Source organism: Plutella xylostella, chromosome 24 (genome assembly GCF_932276165.1).
Source record: "Plutella xylostella chromosome 24, ilPluXylo3.1, whole genome shotgun sequence".
NCBI classification, from domain to species: Eukaryota; Metazoa; Arthropoda; class Insecta; order Lepidoptera; family Plutellidae; genus Plutella; species Plutella xylostella.
In genome coordinates, this window is record NC_064004.1 from 1,307,197 (window position 1) to 1,328,408 (window position 21,212).

General features: G+C 37.3%; 1 protein-coding gene across 1 annotated transcript in view; it reads left to right on the top strand.

Moving 5' to 3' along the window:
- LOC105383464 (protein slit) overlaps nt 1-21,212 on the top strand; it is a 177,611-nt gene that overhangs the window by 116,616 nt on the left and 39,783 nt on the right. Inside the window, exons 3-11 of the mRNA XM_048629716.1 lie at nt 157-228; nt 459-530; nt 723-794; nt 16,086-16,229; nt 16,989-17,150; nt 17,429-17,499; nt 17,759-17,900; nt 18,767-18,910; nt 19,305-19,376. Of these exons, the coding sequence (XP_048485673.1) occupies nt 157-228; nt 459-530; nt 723-794; nt 16,086-16,229; nt 16,989-17,150; nt 17,429-17,499; nt 17,759-17,900; nt 18,767-18,910; nt 19,305-19,376 (951 nt within the window). The remainder of the gene's footprint in view (nt 1-156; nt 229-458; nt 531-722; nt 795-16,085; nt 16,230-16,988; nt 17,151-17,428; nt 17,500-17,758; nt 17,901-18,766; nt 18,911-19,304; nt 19,377-21,212) is intronic.

Here is a 21,212-nt window from a genome sequence, read left to right on the forward strand (position 1 = left end):
GTGCATTTTCAATTTGGCAATGGCAGGTGGTACTTTTTCTATGTTCACGAGTGTATTTTCTTGTATTCGAAAGAGCCTACTAAGAACATTAACCTGGCCGAAGTAAGAACCTACCTTCAAGTAGACAAAATTTCAAGTATTTTTCGTTTGTTTCAGAGATCTGCAAGGGAACAACATAACCATCATTTTCCAAAGCGACTTTCAACATTTGAAATCGTTGAAAATACTGTAAGTATCTGCATAATCTGCAAATATAACATTTGCTTCTCAAAATCATGAAGTACCTACTAAGTCTGTCCCTTCTTAGCATCTTATTTTAACCCTTTCATTTTACGGGGCGAAAAACAATGAAAACCATGTATAATTTAGGATTTAACTTAATGATTAAATAAAATTATATTTTGTTAATCTAGATTGCCATTATCAACTGTCTATTCTCAGTAAAATTTTGTTCACAGACAACTATCAGAGAACCAAATACACACGATCGAGAGAGACGCCTTCTTGGAACTCAACAACTTGGAGCGACTGTAAGTACGCATTGCAACCTTTATTAAAAATGCACCACATAACAAAGTCACCCCGAATAGAAAAACGTCACTGGCAGCGCGCTGACCAATCAGCGCGCGCGGTCGCAGCGCTCCCATCCGTGAAAAGTGGCCTTGTCGCGACGCACGCAATAACAATAATCGTTGTTCTCCCTAAATCTGTTTCGATTACAGGAAACTCAACAATAATCGGCTTGGCCACATTCCAGATGGTCTGTTTCTGAGGTTGAGACACTTGCAGCGATTGTAAGTAGATGGCGTGGGTTTAAGTTAAACGCCTAGCCATTGGTTGTTGGTCTTCCCCGCTACAGTAACCGTGCCCTGTCCATAGAGAATCTTTCGTAATCATAAAATAACCAACGCTTTTTTTTCTGGGACGAGTTTTGCAATCGATTTTTAAAACCTGATTTGTGTCCTCTTAAAGATGGCATTTGATAAATTAATCGCGGCCATTTTTCAATCAGTCAATGTTTTAAATGAATGTAGGTATGCTCTGAGCATTAATGGTGGTAATTCATCAAGAATGAAAGTGAATAAGTTAGTACATAAATAAATAAAAGCAATCTTGTATGCCATATTGGTCACTTTAACCGATAGTTTATTTATAAAATAAATAATGTTATTTCTTGGAAATTTTTCAAATTTTTTGTAAATGTAAATAAATCACTCACATAACTATTTGGCTTCTTCCTTGCGACTGCAATGAAACCATTAATGTAAATTAACTTCAAATTTCGTCACCTTAAATCGTAAACCGCCTAACTCCACTTTTTGGCGAAAATGACTTTTTGGTATCAATAGAAGCGTTTTTTCAAGGCGCATCTACTCGTATTACTCGTAAATCGATAAAAAATCAGAATTCTGAGAAAATTTAGTTTTCGTTTTCCTCCTAACTCTAAGTCGTGATTTTTAAACAATAAAACCTCGTAACTCCTCCTACTCCCATACAACGAGCGATGTAGGCGGGAGTGAACGTACATTTTTGCAATAAAACTATGAGTTTGGCTTTGTTTTTATTACTACATAAATAAATTATAGAACTTAACATTCTTATTGATCAATTTATAGTTAAATTTTGCTATTTTTTTAGCAATATTATGCTCTTAAATTAAAAGTTACGCGTATATCACAAACAAAATATTTTGTATATTTTGGTTGGAATCAGCACTTTACTACATACTAATATAGGTTTTTTGCAAACAAGGCAGGGCGGCTGCTGCAACCCGTTGCTGACGAATCCATGGCTCCTCTAACCGATCTCATCACAGTCATTCTCTTCGACTTGACAAGATAGGTGCTCCTTGAAGGGCAGTAGATTGCACGGCACCCGTATAGATGCGATGGACTCATTTGCGAGGGCCCTCAGATTTGTAAGTAGCCCGTGCACTGCATGGCGTGTAGAGCACCAGCTACTCTTTGATTCTGGGAAACTAACATCTTGCAATGCTCCTTGAATGACCAGCAACTATCTACGACTAGGCTGAGGTAGCACATGTGCCGTTCTATAGCAATATGAACCTCACTAACCCGCACTGACAGATTTGTTGGCTCCCTGCTCATTAGGAGTTTGTAGGATATCAGGAGGGGCGCTGTTTTAAGGCCTAAAAGGTGGATCAGGCCACTATCGTCTTTGATAAATCATTCTCGATAGACGCTCTCTCAGCCATCTTCAATGTGACACACATTGAAGATGAAGATCAGCAGAATGAATTGTGCTAACGCCTTTTGCGAGCTTCATTTGCAGGACAGTATTGTATGCCAAGTTACATTGCAGAGGTGGCCAAGACCGACCCCTGTAAAACTCCACAACTGACCTCCTTCTGCGAACATTAACCCTCTCTTATCGGGTAATTATTGTACCAGTTGGACCTCTGACTATTTGCTGGAGGTAGGATCGGCCGATGGTATTCAAGAGAGGCCCTGAAGGTTCCTCAAGGGATAGAGTTGAACGGGTACACCATGTCTAATCCTTGGTCTAATCTAACACCCAGCGCAACTATCCCCGCAGTTCACATCCTGCTCCGACAGTGAACGAACATAGAAGTACTTCTACTAATACGTATTGTATCCACTATCGATTGTACATTTCGTAATCCAAACTGTCAATCCAAACCCTTCATCCAGGGGTGTCACTAATTTAAAAAGCTTGTCAGCCTCTTACAACAGGCAGATGGGTCTGTACATAGAAAAAGAATCTGCAGGACTGCTTTCTTTCTTCAGGAGCTTTAACGTGGCCTCGTTTCAGTCAGTGGACACCTCACTGGCACTCTGGCTGCTGTTCAACAGACAGATAAACTTTCTGTACAAACCAGCTTTAAGCGCCAGCACTCACACGTGGTCTGGTATTCCATCGGGGCTAGGAACAGTCTTTGCGCTCCGTTCCAACTCTAGATCCGCCACTCCTTGCTCGTCAGATGATAGAATAGAATAGAATACTCTTTATTTTTCACCATTAAAGAAAACGTGATGATGTTCCTAGTCCCTGGGAAACAGCGTGCTTACCACCAGGGATTCAACGGCAACGGTGGGACCATGGCCTCCTAGTACTGATTTATGTTTTCTACTGCTTATATCGATGACTGCTGATTATATAATCATTTTATTAAGTACATCAATAATACTATAAATTTGAAGTAATAGGAAAAGGTAAGTAGATTTATCTATATTTGAACAGCGTAAGTCCATCAAAGAGAACAATATTTTTCATAATCAAAGTCCGAAAAACTCGTATTTCCAGGAAAAACACTTATCTCCAATAATAGTATTCACATAGAGATTGGGAAAAGATCGTAAGTCCATTTTATGTATTAAGCAATAAAAATAAATAATTTTTCATAACGCCGTTGAATGCGCAACCACTTTTTTAGTCTAGTATCAAAAAAACATTAGGGGGTATCCTAAGTAGAAGTACAAAATAAACAGTTTTTTTTGTCTCCTGTAAAATTTGCTCGCGTGGAGTTGGGCGGTTTACGATTTAAGGTGACGATTTATTTCTGTTGTCTTCACCTACTTTGAAGGAATGTGGAAGAACGTTTGTAGAGTAGTAGGTACTTAGTAAATTCTTCATTAATTTATAAGTAAAAATACAACTTACTCTGATTGGCTGATTGAAAAATGATTTTTTATCATTGCAAAACCCGTTACCAAAAGTCTAAATTTGTCCTAAACTCCAAATTGCGACCCCAAAAATCGAATATAATCGTTTGCTTTCATCCTATAATGGGTATCCATAATGTTCATACCCCCATAATATTCAACCCCAGAAAAAACTCTCATTTAGTTTTTTTTACAAAATTGGCAAATCTTTTCTTTAGGGTCTGTCCGCTTTTCCCCAATTTTGGGGTAATTTTTCCCTTCGGTGTCAGCTAACCCCAATGTGTTGCTAATTTTCCTAGCACATGGTAACATTGAGAAAGCTTTTGTGTGAAACAAGTATTTTTAGAATATTGTACCCCACATTATGTTTTTAGTGCTAAGTAAGTATTTAAGCTAGACTATAAATATTGTATTTTATATATTATGAAAAACAAATCGCGTAGTTATAAAAAGCCAGACGATTGAGTGTTTTTTTACTGAAAGTTATATAAGTAATGACTCGTTATTTGTGCGTTTTTGTTTGTAAAAGGTATACTAAATTTCCGGAATAAACTCTCTAGGTGAATCTTGCTCTTTATTAATAACGTTATGATGACAATACAAATATTGTAAACTGATGTCTAAAAAGTACATAGAGCTTCCATTATGTTATTGTTTTTTAGACGTTTCCTTATGTCTGCTAAGTAAAGTTGGGTTGCAGTCATCAAATATGTATGGGATTTCAAATGTCAAAAAACCAATAATATAATGGACAGAGTATATAGATATATAAAAAAAGTATCCCTATAGATAAATAAAAGTAATTAGGTAGGAACTACCGAAGTAAATAAAATATATTATGAGCCAGATCGCCACCGTCACTGCGGAAGGCGTCTCTCTAGGTAAGCATTAACCTACAATAACCCCAAAAACGTTGCTACCTATATACTCAAAAGGATCTAAATATAATAAAAATATGAGTCAGAAAAAGGACACTAGACATAAAAGGTCAAAATTTCCATACCTCACAAAGACATAACAGCGAAAGCCGGATACGATGCGAGTCTCAGTAATAGGATCAAAATCGTTTAAGTACACTACAATGTAACCTATTTCGATTGGTCAAGCGATCGTGCCTAATAGTCTAGGGAGGGGATTATACGATTGAATCGTAATGTCGATTTGTTAAAACGATTTCATTGATGTTTACTCGCGAGTTTGTTTCGTGCGATAAGCTTCGATTGTGTTTGTTCAGGTGATGTTGTTTTTTATTAGACTTTTTTGTTTGGATTCTTAACGTAATAAACTATTTTAGTAATCTGTTTTAATAACATGTTTGTATGAAATAATGCACGCCAGTCACAAGTGTCATATGCAAAAATATAAGTACATTGACCGTCTATTTTGCCCAGAGGATGGCACAGTATTTATATTATTTATAACCCAACTTATTACATTAGTCTGTAAATAAAACTGCCTAAAAGAGAACTGAGTAATAATTTACATCTACGTAAGTAGTAGTAGTAATTCTTGCCCCACTAAACTTGGTTCTTTACTAACTATAAGGTCTGAGTTTTTGTACTAATAATTTGTTGTCTATTAGAGAAACGAAAGCCCATCACTAAAGTCCAAAACGCCAGACCCTTTGGCCCTGGGCACATCACAGATTATAATGTAGGTAAGTACTCTGTGTCACCAGCTCTAGGCGCAATGATTTATGCTCTGTGAACTGTTAAACTGGAACGGATGCCCAAACTTATTTGACGTCTTAGTGCGACCTCCTTGCTCTGAATAAGTAGGGTATTCGAGACATAAAATTAAATAAGAAGAATTTTGTATTCAGCCTGGATTATTAAAAAGTTATCTTGAATTTTGAGAAGTTTTTCACAAAAGACACATTCCACCTTTTTAGTAGTAAAAATATGAAAAAATATTTTTTTTAAAGTTCTTCGTATACCTACCTAGGTACCTACCTAAAATAAACCATTTTCAGTGTACTTATTTCAATGTAAATACGTGGTAAATACCTACGTATTCCAATAGAATAGAGTCCAGTGAAATACATCTTGTACTGTGTACTCCAGGGTATTTTAAATAGAGTTTATCTTAAGCCAAAAGGGAATCGACAACGGTTTTTTATGGATTTCCAAAAGTTATTCACAAGACAAGCCGAGTTATCCCCTTTTGGGTTTACTAGTTACCACTTTTACAATATTCTATACTGTAACTGTAACATAAAGTACGATTTTCAGACAATCCACGGGTAAAATGGTATGAGAAAATACTTAATAATAATACCTACCTTTACGTAGACCGTAGGGGATATGCGTAGGGGATGGCCAGGTGCATGTACTTACACCCCCACAGAGAGTAGAATACCTACCTTTCTTTTTTAAAAACTGCAATCAAACGGTCGATGAGAAAATATTTTCCGCCAACCGCTAAAGTACTTATTATTTTCAATATTGAAAAAAAACTTTACTTAGCTAATAGTTAAGTTTAAGAATCAAGGTCCAAAAGTAATTCTAAATGTCAAAGTTGTACACCGAGCAATGCAACTGAATATAAAAACCCAGAACTACATAAATATAAATATACTTACTATTTTTTTCACTTCGAAATTTCTATGCAATTTCTGTAACGTTCAGCTGGCAACCCTCGCTTCGTAAGACGCCATATATTTCCACAATCCCTCTCGCATCACTTCCTTGTAAGCGCATTTTCACAAAGCGTTGCCTCCATGACTCGCGCTTGACTGAAGCTGAAAGATTCAAAGGAATTTCACTGAAAAAGCTGCACTGAAAAGGCTCGCATGGATAAGTTTTGCGAAAATGGTTTATAGGTTAGCCCGAAATGAAACGTCATTCTTGCCGCGCTTTTGAAATACCGGAGCTTGTTTTTTTTCCAAGGTGCAAAGGGTGCGGTTTTACAGCCAATTATTCGATACCAGTAACAGAATACAACATCATAATATTATTATGGCCGTTACTTTTAAACTAAATTTGGTCCAACGTGTAGTGTAGGTATTAATATTAGCAATACTTAGTACCTATTTACTCAAATGAAATTAGAAACAAAGGCCACCTTAGTTATTTATCTGACTAGACTAGGAGTTGACTAGATCTGTGTAAAAATAATAAAAACGACTCAAGTAAACATAAATGTGATGAAATTATGTACTCTCTTCGTAATGGAGAGTGCATTTAAATAACTAAATTACTTACTTAAAGAATAATTTCATTCCTTTCCTTATCAACCCCTGCGAGAGAAAAAACCAGACAATTCGTCACTTTATTTACAAATTGAACTGTACCTTAATCCCTGAGGTGTCGTGTATAAAAAGGTGACATACACACAGACAGAAACCCCATTTTACACACTTCTGTAGTAGTTTGCGAAAGCACATTTAATTTTGCGAATGGAGGGGTGAAATTCGAACCTGTGTTTTTTTAGGGTTGCCACACTTACATAGGTACCTACTTTCATTAGGTATACATTCACGAGAAAAGAAACAGTTCCACTTAAAAAATGCAGACAATGATGTTGATTCTGAAGGCAGAAATTCTAATTTTAACGCTGTCAAACTAAAAAATTTGCTAGCATAAAATGACATTTACGGAAACAATCATAGAGTCGAATTTTAAACAAAGAAATTAAGGTTTTGACATGTCTAAATTTAAAATTTCTGCCTTCAGAATCGATATCACTAAATGGCGTAAATTTTTTTTTACATTTAAAAGGAAATTTGAACAAAATATTTACGTTTTTAGTTGGTAGTATTCTGAAGCGCCGATAAATGTGCTTAAAATATTGCAGAAGGCGTCATTAAGTTATATTTTTCCGTTCCGGAGTATTTTGGTAATTTTCTGAATGGAACTTTTTCATTGCCCGTGAGTGTATTAACGGGTGGTGACTGATTAAAGTGTGAAGTTTACGATTTTCGGAAAAATATTTTTTGATGCCTTTTGTGTCCATCTCTTAAATGATATAAGATATCATTGGTACCTACACCTACATGCCAAGGGCGGGTTTCTAACCCGCATTTATTTTGTCAGAAGCGGACCAACTGAGCTATAACCGCTTCATTCACTGTGAAACGGGATATCACAGAAAAAAAAAACTCTTTTTTTGAATTTGTAAGTACTCATTACATTGGTAGGTAAATTTACAAATGGCAACCCTAAAATGGCTGCATAGAACTGAGCCATAAAATATGCGCGGCCCCGAGTGTCCCAACATTTCCCTTATCGTGGCCGATAAAAGACGGAAAGCGGAGAATTCCACCAATGAAACCTATTTACATATCTATAGGTCTATTTGGGAAGTGAAAATTTTATTGGGCACACGTTTTTACGGCAAAAAATGAGGAAATTCTATTTGAATTTTAGAACAGGGGCCAGTTTTACGCCGATTGGTGGGTTATTTATTTACAATAAGGGATTTTAGGGAATTACCTATTTATGTGATGAAACTAACCATTATTAGACCGAAGCTATCTGGTCGGATTTTATAAGACCTAGGTAATCTAGGTACCTATGTAGGCTACCGTGTTATCCGTGGTTAATTGATATACCTGAATAGAGTAATTAATTATATTCAATTTTGTATAAAATATTAACTATGTAGGTATTTAATCAGTAATCAGAATCGATCAGTTGTTAAAAAAAACCTAAAAAACTTTGTAACAAGTAAATTAATTAAGTAAGAAAAAGTAAGCACAACTTCCGGTGGCCATTACACGCGCGCGTCAACAAAATGGCGCCGCTTCCGGCCCTCATGCCGCCATCATTGCTTCCGAATGTCTAATTACTAATTAGGAGCAATTAAGTTGTTCCTACAATCCCGTTTGAAGTGCCTTGACGCGTAATTTAGCAGAATATGTTAGTAGAGAACAGGGATTGAGGGGTTTTGCGGCTTCCGAATCTCAAGTTATGCTTAGCAGGGTTGGTGTTGAGTGAATTAGATTTTAAGTGGCCCTGTAACCATCCTAACTAATATTATAAATGCGAAAGTAACTGTGTCTGTCTGTTACTCTTTCACGCCACAACTACTATACGGATTTGAATGAAATTTGGTATACATAGGGTCTAGAATCTAGACTCTAGACCCTGAGAAAGAACATAGGTTACTTTTTGTTCCGGAATTCCCACAGGAAAACTTTTTAAGGCGAAGCGAAGCTCGCGGAATCAGCTAGTAAGTACTTAAGTAACTAGACAGGATGTTGCGAAAGTGTACTAAACCGAAAAAAGGTGACATAGCAGACGTCAAGCTCATTCAGAAGGCTTAGTACGGGGCGCAAGACGTGCGATGTTAGTGAGTGCGACGCTAAACTTTTGTCACGTCTTGAACCCCATGCTTGCTAGGCCTTCACAATGAGTTTGGCTAACCATTTTTAACACCCTGTAAGACGAAATAGAAAAAAAAAACCTATCTAGGTATTTCAGGTACGGTGGCCTGCGCCTAAAAGTATACAGGCAGAGTTTTTAAAATGGCGACATCAAGCTCACATGCTGCTCAAGCACATCCACATAAACACCACTGCTACACACATCACACACAACACGTCCCCGGATTTATAACAGATGTAGCTGGTCCTTTCATCATCAGGGATCGCTATTTTAAAAACTCCGCCTGTATACTTTTAGGCGAAGGCCACCGCACATAAATAAAAAAAAGTTCCAACAGCAAAGACAAGGTTAAATAAATAAATAGAATCCATTGCCGTCAGTGATTCATTATTTCGCAATAAAACCGGAGTCTTTGTGGATTAGAATCCGCTTTGAGCGGGCACGTCCGCTCCGGATGGCGGCGAGACGACGAATGAGTGAATAGGGTTGCCATTGCCAGGATACATTAAATGTAACTTAGAATAGAATAGAATAGAATACTCTTTAGTTTGCACCATGAAAGAAAACATTACAAATTCACAACTTACATATAAAATTGTACAAAAAAGGCTGTTTTATTACTTAAAGCAATCACTACCAGACAATTAACCTTTAGACAAATTAATTTATTTTAACATTACTTAACAAAAAAAAAACTTTTTTATTTAACTCGTTCCTGCATTGTTTTTTAACGATAGGTAGCTAACAAAACTGTTTGCAAATCTAAAAACAAAATCAGTCAACCAAAGTGTATATTGAGAATTTCTGTGATCACTTTTTTATTTTATTTTATTTATTGGATAAACTACAGTAATAGACACCATGAAACTTAACTGCTAAACATAATCTTATAACTAGTCTATTACCTTATATTTTTATCACCTAGAACTTGACAAAGGACACACCCTGCACGTTTACACCAAATGAAAATTTATGATGATTAAGTACCTACAGGATTGAATGCGTTCTTAGCTATTGCTCATAAAAATCAGTTGAGGTACCTATGTAAAAGTAAAAACGTTTGTTAACAAATTGTTTAAGTACAATTTGTGATGTGGCTGCAAATTCCACACTAGGCGAACTATTATCTAAGTATTCAAAAGTAGCGAAATAACTTCTGCTAAGTACTTAAAACTGTCGTATGTTGTAACATTTTAAATAAATCATAATATTTTTTTTGTATTAAGTAAGTGCCGAATTTTCCGTCTCAGTTTAATATTTTAAATATTATTTATTTAAAGTCACAATCCTTATTTTTTATCGCTTGCAACCCTGCAACCGGAAGTGCGGCCGCCATCTTGCGCCTTGAGCGGAAACTGCGACATTTAATGAGCGTGCTCGTCTAAATTGTCTTGAGTTGTTCGTAGCCGGAATGAGATGGCCTCAGGCTACACTTTGTGGCTCCGATATTGGAAGAAAGACGGGTTGACAGTAGGTTTTATTTGTTTTAGGGTAGTTTAGATGATGAAATGAGTTTGTTAGGTTTATAAGAACTTAAATACATAACACAACACACAAGTGCTTTTACTACTTTTAGAGTGAGAACCTTAACAGTTAGGTACAGTAAAACTATAAAGTCCTGAAAACGGACGTGGATTCTAACTAATTGTTACAGACCGTATTTAATAGAAATACCAATTATATTTATATAAGGAAAAATCCATTATCGATCGGTATTTTATTTTAAAAATGTATGTAAAAGAGTAAGTACTTAAATAACTGACGATCATAAAAAGTCTTAGCAAAATCGCACTCTTTGATGTCAGGACTTTATAGTTCGACTGTAGTTAAGTACCTATCATTTCTTTTCGTCTACAAAGCATATATGAACGGCTTAAAAAGCCTATTTAAGAATCACAGACAAAATAAATTTATGTTTGAAAAAGGTAAAGAGCTATATCGTTTGGTACACCCGATATTGCGTTAATCTATCTACTACGAGAAAACCGCAATCCCACAATCGAAACACAGAGAAAACCCAACTGTCCTTGTGTCCTTTCTAAACCCTCTTTTCCTGGAAATCACAGAACCAACACGTTCACAGATTGTGGTTTAAAAAAAACACAACGTTTTTCCCGTAAAAGTCCAATTTGTCCGCCCCAAATTGTCTCCTTAAAACCGTTCCTGTGTCTCGCCGTGACATAAAAACAAATGGTATGAGGGGACTTTTAAAAAAACGTGGTTTTATATTAATTGGCTGTATGTGAAGAGGTTCTTTGCCACATATTATATTACTAGATGTTCTCGCGCGCTTCGCTTCACCTTGAAAAGTTTTCCCGTGGAAAAAAAACACACACACACGCACTCACGCCTTGTACTAATGTACTCCCTTGCGGGGTAGGCAGAGGTGCATTGCTGCACCCACTTTTCGCCAGAGTTTTATGTTAGTCCCAATGTAATAGGGGGCGGGCCTATTGCCATTTTACGGGCACATCCAAGACCCGAGAACAAATAACTGTGTTTAAACAAATATCTGCCCCAGCCGGGAATCGAACCCGGGACCATCGGCTCACTAGTCAGGGTCACTAACCACTACGCCATTCGGTCGTCAATTCCCGTGGAAATTCCGGGAAAAAAGTAGCCTATATTCTTTCCCAGGGTCTAGACCGTATGTTTACCAAATTTCATTCAAATCCGTTCAGTTACTTTCGCATTTATAATACTATAAAGTTAGGATTCTTGGGGAAGTTTTTAGTTAGTTAGAACAAAATTTAAATTACGTAGCTTTAGTGCCAATTTCTCCATAGTCGGTTATCTAACCGACAGGGATTGATTTATAATAATTAAACGTCATCTCCATATAAAATTCATGACAGATGTGTCAAAAGTCAGCCACTACTCCCTGGTTATGCTCTAACCGACTATGGAGAAATTGGCACTTAATGTCAAGGACTTTTTATCGTTGCGTTTTCAACTGAATAAATACTGAAGGTTGCTATTTTCAATAAGTGAAGAACTGTCAAAATGTAAGGCAAAGTTAGTTCCAAAAGTGGCATTTGTTTTTTCCATGATATGTTTGTGTAGATTCGAAAATAGTATCGAATCCTGTGCTCGCGGCTCTGTTCCTTGTTCAGCGTCACTACTAAGATCGCCTTTTCGGACTGAAATCAAATACTAACTAAAATGGTAGGTATACTTACTCCAATAGTTCCATCTCTTTTGAATCTACACTGCCACTGAAACACATCTCCAAAGTCAACTTCAAACACTTCTATTTTTCTAGCGAAAATAAAAAAAATAGGCTGGAAAAGCAGAACTCCTTTGCCGTGAAAAAAAAAACAAAAGCGAACCGCCATAATCCGGGCATTCCGACGCTTTGGCGCGCTTTCGCACAAAACAAAATGGCTACTCGCTTCTGCAAAAGCAACAATAGGCGCCTAATGGACTTCTTTTGGCTTTCAGCTGGGACTTTTCCAAAAAACAATACTGGAGACTGTTGAAAAAACTGAAATGTAAACACCCACTTTCGTAGCTGACTGAGGGAAAACATTTTTAAAGTGCTAAAAACGTGGTGCCTACCTACAGATACATAATATATATCTAGGTGTACTAACGAAGTTAATATACTAACAAAGTATTGCTAAGGCACTTTGGACACAACAAAAGTAACAAAACCTACTTAATTACTTACTTTATATAAATGAAAAAAACTTCTAAACGTAATCGATATATTTAACAACCTAGTTCTAAAATTAAACTTAATATTCATATTATATAAGTAAATGTAACTTGAAAAGCTTAATATAACTAGGTATGCTAAACAAGGCCTAGTATAGTAAAATAATACTAGGGTAGTTTATGAAATATTCATGCGACCAATATGTATCATAAATGACTTCAGTGTGGGACAATAGAAATGGCCGACTTAAAAGTACCTAATATAAATGTTTGGAGGTGGCGCTTTAACCAGGATACCAAAAAAGGACGATTACAGACTGATGATGATGATTTGGTCATTTACAGAGATTAAGATATAAGTTGCTGACTGCAAGAGGTTATATTGAATACTCACACAGGATTTATTTATAATATTATTATACTAGCTGTTCCCGCGCGCTTCGCTTCGCATTAAAAAGTTTTCCCGTGGGAATTCCGGGATAAAAAGTAGCCTATGTTCTTTCCCAGGGTCTAGACCATATGCATACCAAATTTCATTCAAATCCGTTCAGTAGTTTTGGCGTGAAAGAGTAACAGACAGACAGACAGACAGACAGACACAGTTACTTTCGCATTTATAATATTAGTTAGGATATTGAATACTTACACTACCCAGGTACTTATAGATATTTTTTTTTCAAATACCTACCTATAAAAAAACATGACAAGATGGCGTATCTCGGTTTTTAGCACCTCGGTGTAGAAACTGAGGCCGAGTGGTATCCAATTTCTGTGAAACATCAATTATTTACTAGTGAAATGGATAGCGAGCAATTTTCGGCCTCGGGCGGTGGATAGAGTGGATGAGACTTGGAAATAAAGTAGATTTCCGGTTAAAGTAAGCCGTATAAATTAATAACATAAACACAATCAAATCTGAGATCTAAAAACACTGTAAGTAAATTATAGTTTGCATGTTGAGTCCTATGCATGGAATACTGTAGTACCTAGGTACTATTATATTCTATTCTATTCTATTCAGAGAGGGGGGCGAAGCACCTGTTCGTGGCTCCCTCGAGTGGAACCCTTGTACATATCCCCTTAAATTCAGCTCAGCCAGTCTAGCTCCCGAGTAAACTGGAGCAGCAAGCCTGGGTGTTACAATAGCTGAGATAGGCGCTCTGTTGCTCCAAGAATAGATAATCTTGTCTCTGTTAGTACTTAGGTACATACTAATTACTTCCATGGTCCTATGACAGGTAAAAATGCCAAGCCATACATTTTACTTGTCTTTTTTTCTCAAAATTAACTTTAGTTACCAGGCATAAAAATATTTCATTCTAAGTGCCAATTTCTCCATTATAACACATAACCAGGGAGTAGTGGTTAACTTTTGACACATCTGTCATGAATTTTATATGGAGATGACATTTTAATTTATAAATCAATCCCTGTCGGTTAGATAACCGACTATGGAGAAATTAACTTCATAGGACTCATGCTGTATTATTTATTTATTTTTAAACACTTTATTGTACACATAAAAGCAAAATAATATACAGAACAGTTACAAATTTGAAAAACACATAGGACGTATCAAAAGGCGTAAGTATATTTTTATATTAAGTAAATATAAGGACACCACGTATAAAGTAGAAAACCTCCAAGTCGTATCCACATGTCTCCATGGTCGCGTCTGCGCGTAGGGTTGCCAAGAGGCTCATTACGATTTAATATTTAATTTGAACGTTCACGGCGAGGTACCGTCGGCAACGGTCTGTATCTGGCGCTTTGGGGACTTAACAATGAGCGGAGGAACGCTTACTGAATTTTAAACTACGTTGTACTGTTGGCAAAAATATTATTTAGTATAATACTTTTATGTACTTACCTATAGTTCAAGTTTAATGTTAGGATACAAACGCTAAAGTTATATCAGTCTCAAATCTATTTAAAAAAAGTTATCGTTATCAAAAATTAAATGGGTAAGTTTTTTTTTCGTGTTCTCTCTCTGTTTAGTAATCAGTGGTAGGTACAGTCAGCTTCAAAAGTATATTATTTATCTTTAACCGGGTGAAACTAGTATATTTTATAGCCACTTATGAACCCGACTGTACTATGACATCGCGTGCCAACAAATTCGTGATGAAAACCCTTATAGGTGCAGCATTTTTTGGCTCTTTTTAGGGTTTCGTTTTATATGCACAAATTTTCCATTCGAGAAAGCCAGATAGGTTCTTAACGCCCCTAATAGATAAAAAAGAAGGGGTTCCATACTCAAAACGTAAAACCTAAAACTAGACTCTGGGGGCGGAAATGAAATCTGAAATCTAGACATTTGTTATTAAATTCCTTAGTGGCTAACTGATAAAAAAAGTCGTGTAACCCACCCGCACATTTAACTTTTTTCAAAATGTGCGGGTAGTTTTCTATTTCAAACAAAGTTATATTTCGTGGCCAATGATATTTGAAAAGTAGGTAGGTACTATTTAAATAATTATGGTAAGGAACCTTTCGCGCTAGGTCCGAGTCGCACTTGGCCGGTTTTTTTTTTATAGGTGCGGAATAGTCGTTCACAAGAGGTAGGTTAGTTTATTACTTTTGTTAATTGGAATTAAACGAAATATGGCTTTTCTTTTTGCCACCCTGTTTTAGTGGTTATGATTATAATTAATAAGTATATTAATTTATTATTTACGAAATAATTTTATGCATCCAGTTTCGTATTTTGCATTTTTGGCGAATCGTTTAGATCGCAGTTTTTCTAAAGACTAACTTCCTGATAAGTACCGAAGTCTCGAAGAATTTTTTATTCTGTGTGATTATTTCATGTTTTTTGCAAAACTCGTAGGTATATGCATATTTTCATTACTGCCTTGTTAGTCACAAATAACTTAATTATCTCTATTATCTCATAAATATTAATCGGGAAGGTTCGTTTAACGAATATAGTCAAACAAAAACGCACAAATGGGCTGGCACGTACTAAGTGGCGCCTCTAGTGGTAACAGTCATGAAACTTTTGACAGAAATGTTTTGAAGATGACAGAAGTAATATAGCCTTAAGACGCAATGTACAGGCTGGTTTAAAGAATCCTGACCCCTCTCAGAGTGTCAATGCTACCCTGGGTCAATAAACATTTGACGTTTTAATCCAGGTCACCATAGTAAGATTTTTCAATATTCACTCGACAATAAATGCCATTTCGGCGATATCTTGGCAATGGAGATGATCTCAGCAACTTGGGAATCGATATTATGAGATTGTTCAGGTTTCTTAGCCCCAAAAACTACCCTAACCGATAGGTTTAGCCCCAGCTTCATCATACTCAGTTAGATCATAACCAGGGATTAGTTCATCAATTATACGTCATCTTCATAAATATTATTAAATCCGTGACAGATATCTCAAAAAACGAATCCCTGGCTTACTATACAACCCCTGAAACTAGCTAACCACTAAACCCCTAAACCCCAGGGACCTGAGTCGCAACGAGCTGACCGCGGTGAGTCGGCGCGCGCTCCGCGGACTGTCGGCTGTGAGGAGCGTGCACCTCGACTCGAATAAACTACGCTGTGTGGACGAGAAGGCCCTGGAGCAGCTGAAGAGCTTGGATACTTTGTGAGTATTTTCATCATAGTTACATAGGTGAGTACAAGTCAGTGCCGGGATTCGAACCCGCATGTCTGGCGTGAGAAGTGGGCGCTTACCCGATTGAGCTACCACCGCTCTTACTGAGCTGTAGTAGAGCTGCTCTTGGATACTTTGTGAGTATTTGGATGGAAAGAAGTTATAAAATTACTAGCTGCTTCGCTTCGCCTTAAAAAGTTTTCCCGTGGTAATTCCGGGATAAAAAGTAGCCTATGTTCTTTCTCAGGGCCTAGACCATATGTATACCAAATTTCATTCAAATCCGTCCAGTAGTTTTGGCGTGAAAGAGTAACAGACAGACAGACAGACAGACAGACAGACAGACGGACTGTCGGCGGTGCGGAGCGTGCACCTCGACTCGAATAAACTACGCTGTGTGGACGAGAAAGCGCTGGAGCAGCTGAAGAGCTTGGATACATTGTGAGTATTTTGCTTGTGTTGGGGTCCACCAAGCCGCACTAGGCCAGCGTGAAACCCGTGCCCAAGCATGGGGACGCGATGATGAAGCGAGATATAAAATAATGTACTTACCTATAATTTTCTTGAAAATCTTTTATACTTAGAGCGTACAGTTACTGAGTGGCATTTACTACTTACTTTCTACTTACACAATATTTTATACCTATAGTCCAGTTCAGTTAGTTACTTCGGACGTATTAATTACATCTCCACACACTTTCAAAAAAGTATAACCACATAATAGTTAATAACCTTCCGTTACCTCCACAGGACCCTAAACAACAACAACCTGACCTACTTACAACTGGAGCCCGCTTCCGTAGCCCGTCTCCGCTCGCTGCGTCTCGCCGACAACCCGCTGGTGTGTGACTGTCGCGTGGCCAGGCTGGCAGCCGCTGTCAGGGCTGATGCTGGACTGAGTCTCACTGCTAGGTGAGTGACGACAGCAGTCATCCACCACAGTGACAAACCCTAGTTCACACCAAGGTTTTTTCCCTGGCCAAAGCTGAACTACCAGTGATCGGTCCAGGAGGTGCCAGAGTGGTTGTGATCTCCACTTTTGAACTCTTGTATGCTGGTGTTTTTTCGATAAAACAACCGCTAAAATAAGTTGTATACTTTGCATTCTGTTGTATGACCTCACTCCTGACGAAGCACCTCAAATAAATTATACTTATTTATAAAATTAATGTACTTATGTCAATTTCCAGGTGTCAAGCCCCAGCTGCCTTCAAGGGCGCTTTGCTGAGCGACTTAGAGGCTCATGAGCTTGTTTGCAATGGTAAATACTTATTTTGTATTGTAAATATTAACTAACATAAATCATACACCTTCTATTACCTACCCAGTCCTTCTCAAATGGTGGTAGACTCTGACTAGAAGTTGTAGAAAATCGGTCCATAACTGTCGAAGTAATCCACGAACATAAATTAAAAAAATACAGATGAATTGAGAACATCCTCCTTTTTCGAAGTCGCTTAATAAACTTTGGCTTTATATTAGACTTTTACCTTACATTCAATCCATCATCCACCTTCCAGGTCCAACCACAACTATCGGCGAGTGTTCAGCCGAGCCGCGCTGCCCCGTGCCGTGTCGCTGCACCACCGAGGGAACAGTCGACTGTCGCGAGAAACTGCTGACGGCTATGCCACAGCATATCCCGCATAAAGCTACTGAGATGTGAGTGGAAAAGAGTGGAATGTGTTTTAACGCCATCTAGTGACGAATTATTGAACTATAGGCTATGGGAATATGTATCCCATATTGTTTTGAACTTTGAGGTATTGAAGTAAGAGCGAAAACCCCGTGCCGTGCCGCTGCACCACCGAGGGGACGGGCGACTGTCGGGAGAAACTGCTGACGGCCATGCCACAGCATATCCCGCATAAAGCTACTGAGATGTGAGTGGAAATGTGGTTTAACACCATCTAGTACCGAGTTATTGTACCGCAGAAAGCTACTGAGATGTAAGATGATGAGAGATGTAAGGATTTTGTTTTGACGCCATCTGGTGGAAAATAAGAATGTGCATTATACGCCATCTAGTGGCGAAGTATTAACCTATCGCCATTTAATGTTGATTGACAGCCTGCAGCAAACTAGTGAGATGTGAGTTGAATAGGAAATGCGTTTTAACGTCATATAGTGGATACAGATTGAACTACGCCATCTAGGGGATATTGACATAGGAAAATACCAAAGAAAGCAACACACTTTTACGGCTATTCGTTGCGCCATCTATTGCCACCTTACGACACCAAAATAACCTTTCCTGTCTGCAATAACTACTAATAACTCACAACTCTCTCCATATCTCTCCAGCCGCCTAGAACAGAACGAAATAACCGAGAGTTTTCATAAGTTGGTGTGTGGTTGGTGTGTTGTTGTGCTTATTTTAAGTAAATTTGATATCTTATTGCTACCATAATCCCATTCAGGCAAACTATTAGAACTGAAAAACAAACATCAACGCCATCTATCTTCTATCTATCATCAACGCCATCTATCTTCTATCTTTAAACAAAACTCTCTCCCTCTCTTTGCAGCCGCCTAGAACAGAACGAGATAACCGAGGTGGGCGCGGGGGCGCTGGCGGGGGTGAAGCGGGTGGCGCGGGTGGACCTGTCCAACAACAAGATCACTACCATAGCCAGTGATGCTTTCACTGGGCTGACGCATTTGACTTCTTTGTGAGTATTTACAGACTAAAATTTGCATGTTAAAAGAATATCTTTCGTTCAGCAGCGTCTGCAGTCAAACCATTAAGTTTCTTTAGTTTTGTCTACTTATGAATCAAACGCAAAAGGTTCTTGATCAAACGTTCTCCATGACAGTGGATTACGTCCACAGAAAAAGTGTTAATTTGAATGTGGGACACCCTTTCGGAAACATCTAATTTTATTAAGCAACCACTACACTTCTGCCACTAACCAATAAATTTGATAACCAATTGAAACCTTCCGTCTTGCCACATAGATCGTTCTTACAAAAGTACCTACTCGTGTACTTATTATTTTTACTTTACTTATATAAATACCTACCTACTTACATACTGGCTAATTAAAAATGATGTTTTGTTTGCAGGGTGCTTTACGGGAACAAGATCAAGGACCTGCCGTCCGGGATCTTCCACGGGCTCGCGTCTCTGCAACTATTGTAAGCATTCATTAAATTAAGCATAAATACCAGAAATAAAAATAAACTTTTCCTTCCCCAGTCCAGAATAAAAATGTTAAATGAAAGTCCACATCATATGGCAGTAAAAATCTTTAATAATCTTCCTACACAAATTACATCAGAAACTAGTATAAAAATATTTTGCAAAAGTCTCCAAACTTATTTATTAGATAAATGCTTTTACTCTATTAAAGAATTTATGAACCACAAAATTGCCGAGAAGTATGATGTTCTGATCTAATTCTTAATAGGTATTTAGTTATTATTTAAGTGAAATAGCCATTTCATTGGTGGATAATGTTAAGCTTGTTTTGTTATTTTTGAAATTGATTCCTACTAGCTTTAAGTAAATTTGCAGTGCCCACTATGGGTATCAAGTTGTAAGTACTTACTATTTTATTTAAGATCAATGTACGGTGGCCTGCGCCTAAAAGTATACAGGCGGAGTTTTTAAAATAGCGATCCCTGATGATGAAGGGACCATCTACATCTGTTATAAATCCGGGGATGTGTTGTGTGTGATGTGTGTAGCAGTGGTGTTTATGTGGATGTGCTTGAGCAGCATGTGAGCTTGAGATCGCTATTTTAAAATCGCCGGCTGTATACTTTTAGGCGCAGGCCACCGTACACTTGATGGCAATAAAATATTTGATTTGATTTGAAATTTATAACTAACAGTCTTTTCATTATTTTCAGCTACGGGTCAATAATCATAATGCCTTATCAAATGTCCATAATTATAATGCTATATCATGAGTTCCAAATTTTGCCTATACTCGCATAGGTAGATTATTATACCTAGCATTTAATTTAATTTTATAATAATATATAGATACATTATTGTTTTTTTTAATAAACAAAATATTCATATTCAATAGGCCTCTTTTATGGAGCCGTAGGTACTAAAGATTGTTCTCGGTTTATTTTTGAAAACAAAGAAAGATAAGATAAGATAAGATAAGATATTCTTTATTTGCACACAAAAATAATGACAACAATACACGAGCTGTGGGTAAGTGTGCCGCTAGGTAAGCCTGTGCCCGCCCAGGCCGACACTCCCACAGGACAAGTCAGGTATCTACACATTGGCCTTACTTACATACCTCACGGTCGCACTCACGAAGCTTTAATTAATTCATTCTATGATAGGACGAGCCAAAACATTTTTAATAATCCTGATGATATATTTCTTGTGTTAGGTGATTTTAATGTCACTAATGCCATCTGGTCCTATGACGAAGATATTAATTCCATGAATATAAACACAAATAACGACAATTTGGCAATAGTAACTGCGGAATTTATGCATTTCTCGGGAATTATGCAATATAATGCAGAATTTAATTATCTCAACAGAATACTGGATCTAGTTTTTTGCTCAAAACCATGTAAAGTTTCTTCTGTACATAACCCGCTCATCACTGAAGACCGACATCATAAGTCTCTCGAAATTGAACTATCTCTCTTATGGGTGGATTTCAACAAGTCCTAAAAAATCTTCATTTCCGTGGACTTTTTTATCTTAAGGTTTTTTATATTAGAAAAACGCTTTTATTAAAGTTTTTGTTAATGTTAGTGTTCTTACTAAATGGGTAGCAGATAAGTTAAAAACTTAACGAGATACAGATGATTAAAAATTTCGTGCCACGGCGATGAAACATGCGTTCACGGCAATGAAACAAGCGTCCACGGCAATGAAACAAAGGCCCACGGCAATGAAACAAACTTCCACGGCAATGAAAGAACTGTATAAAATGGAAATGAAAGAATCAATCCACTGCAATTTTTAAAAAAAGACTGTGACGGAAACGCAAA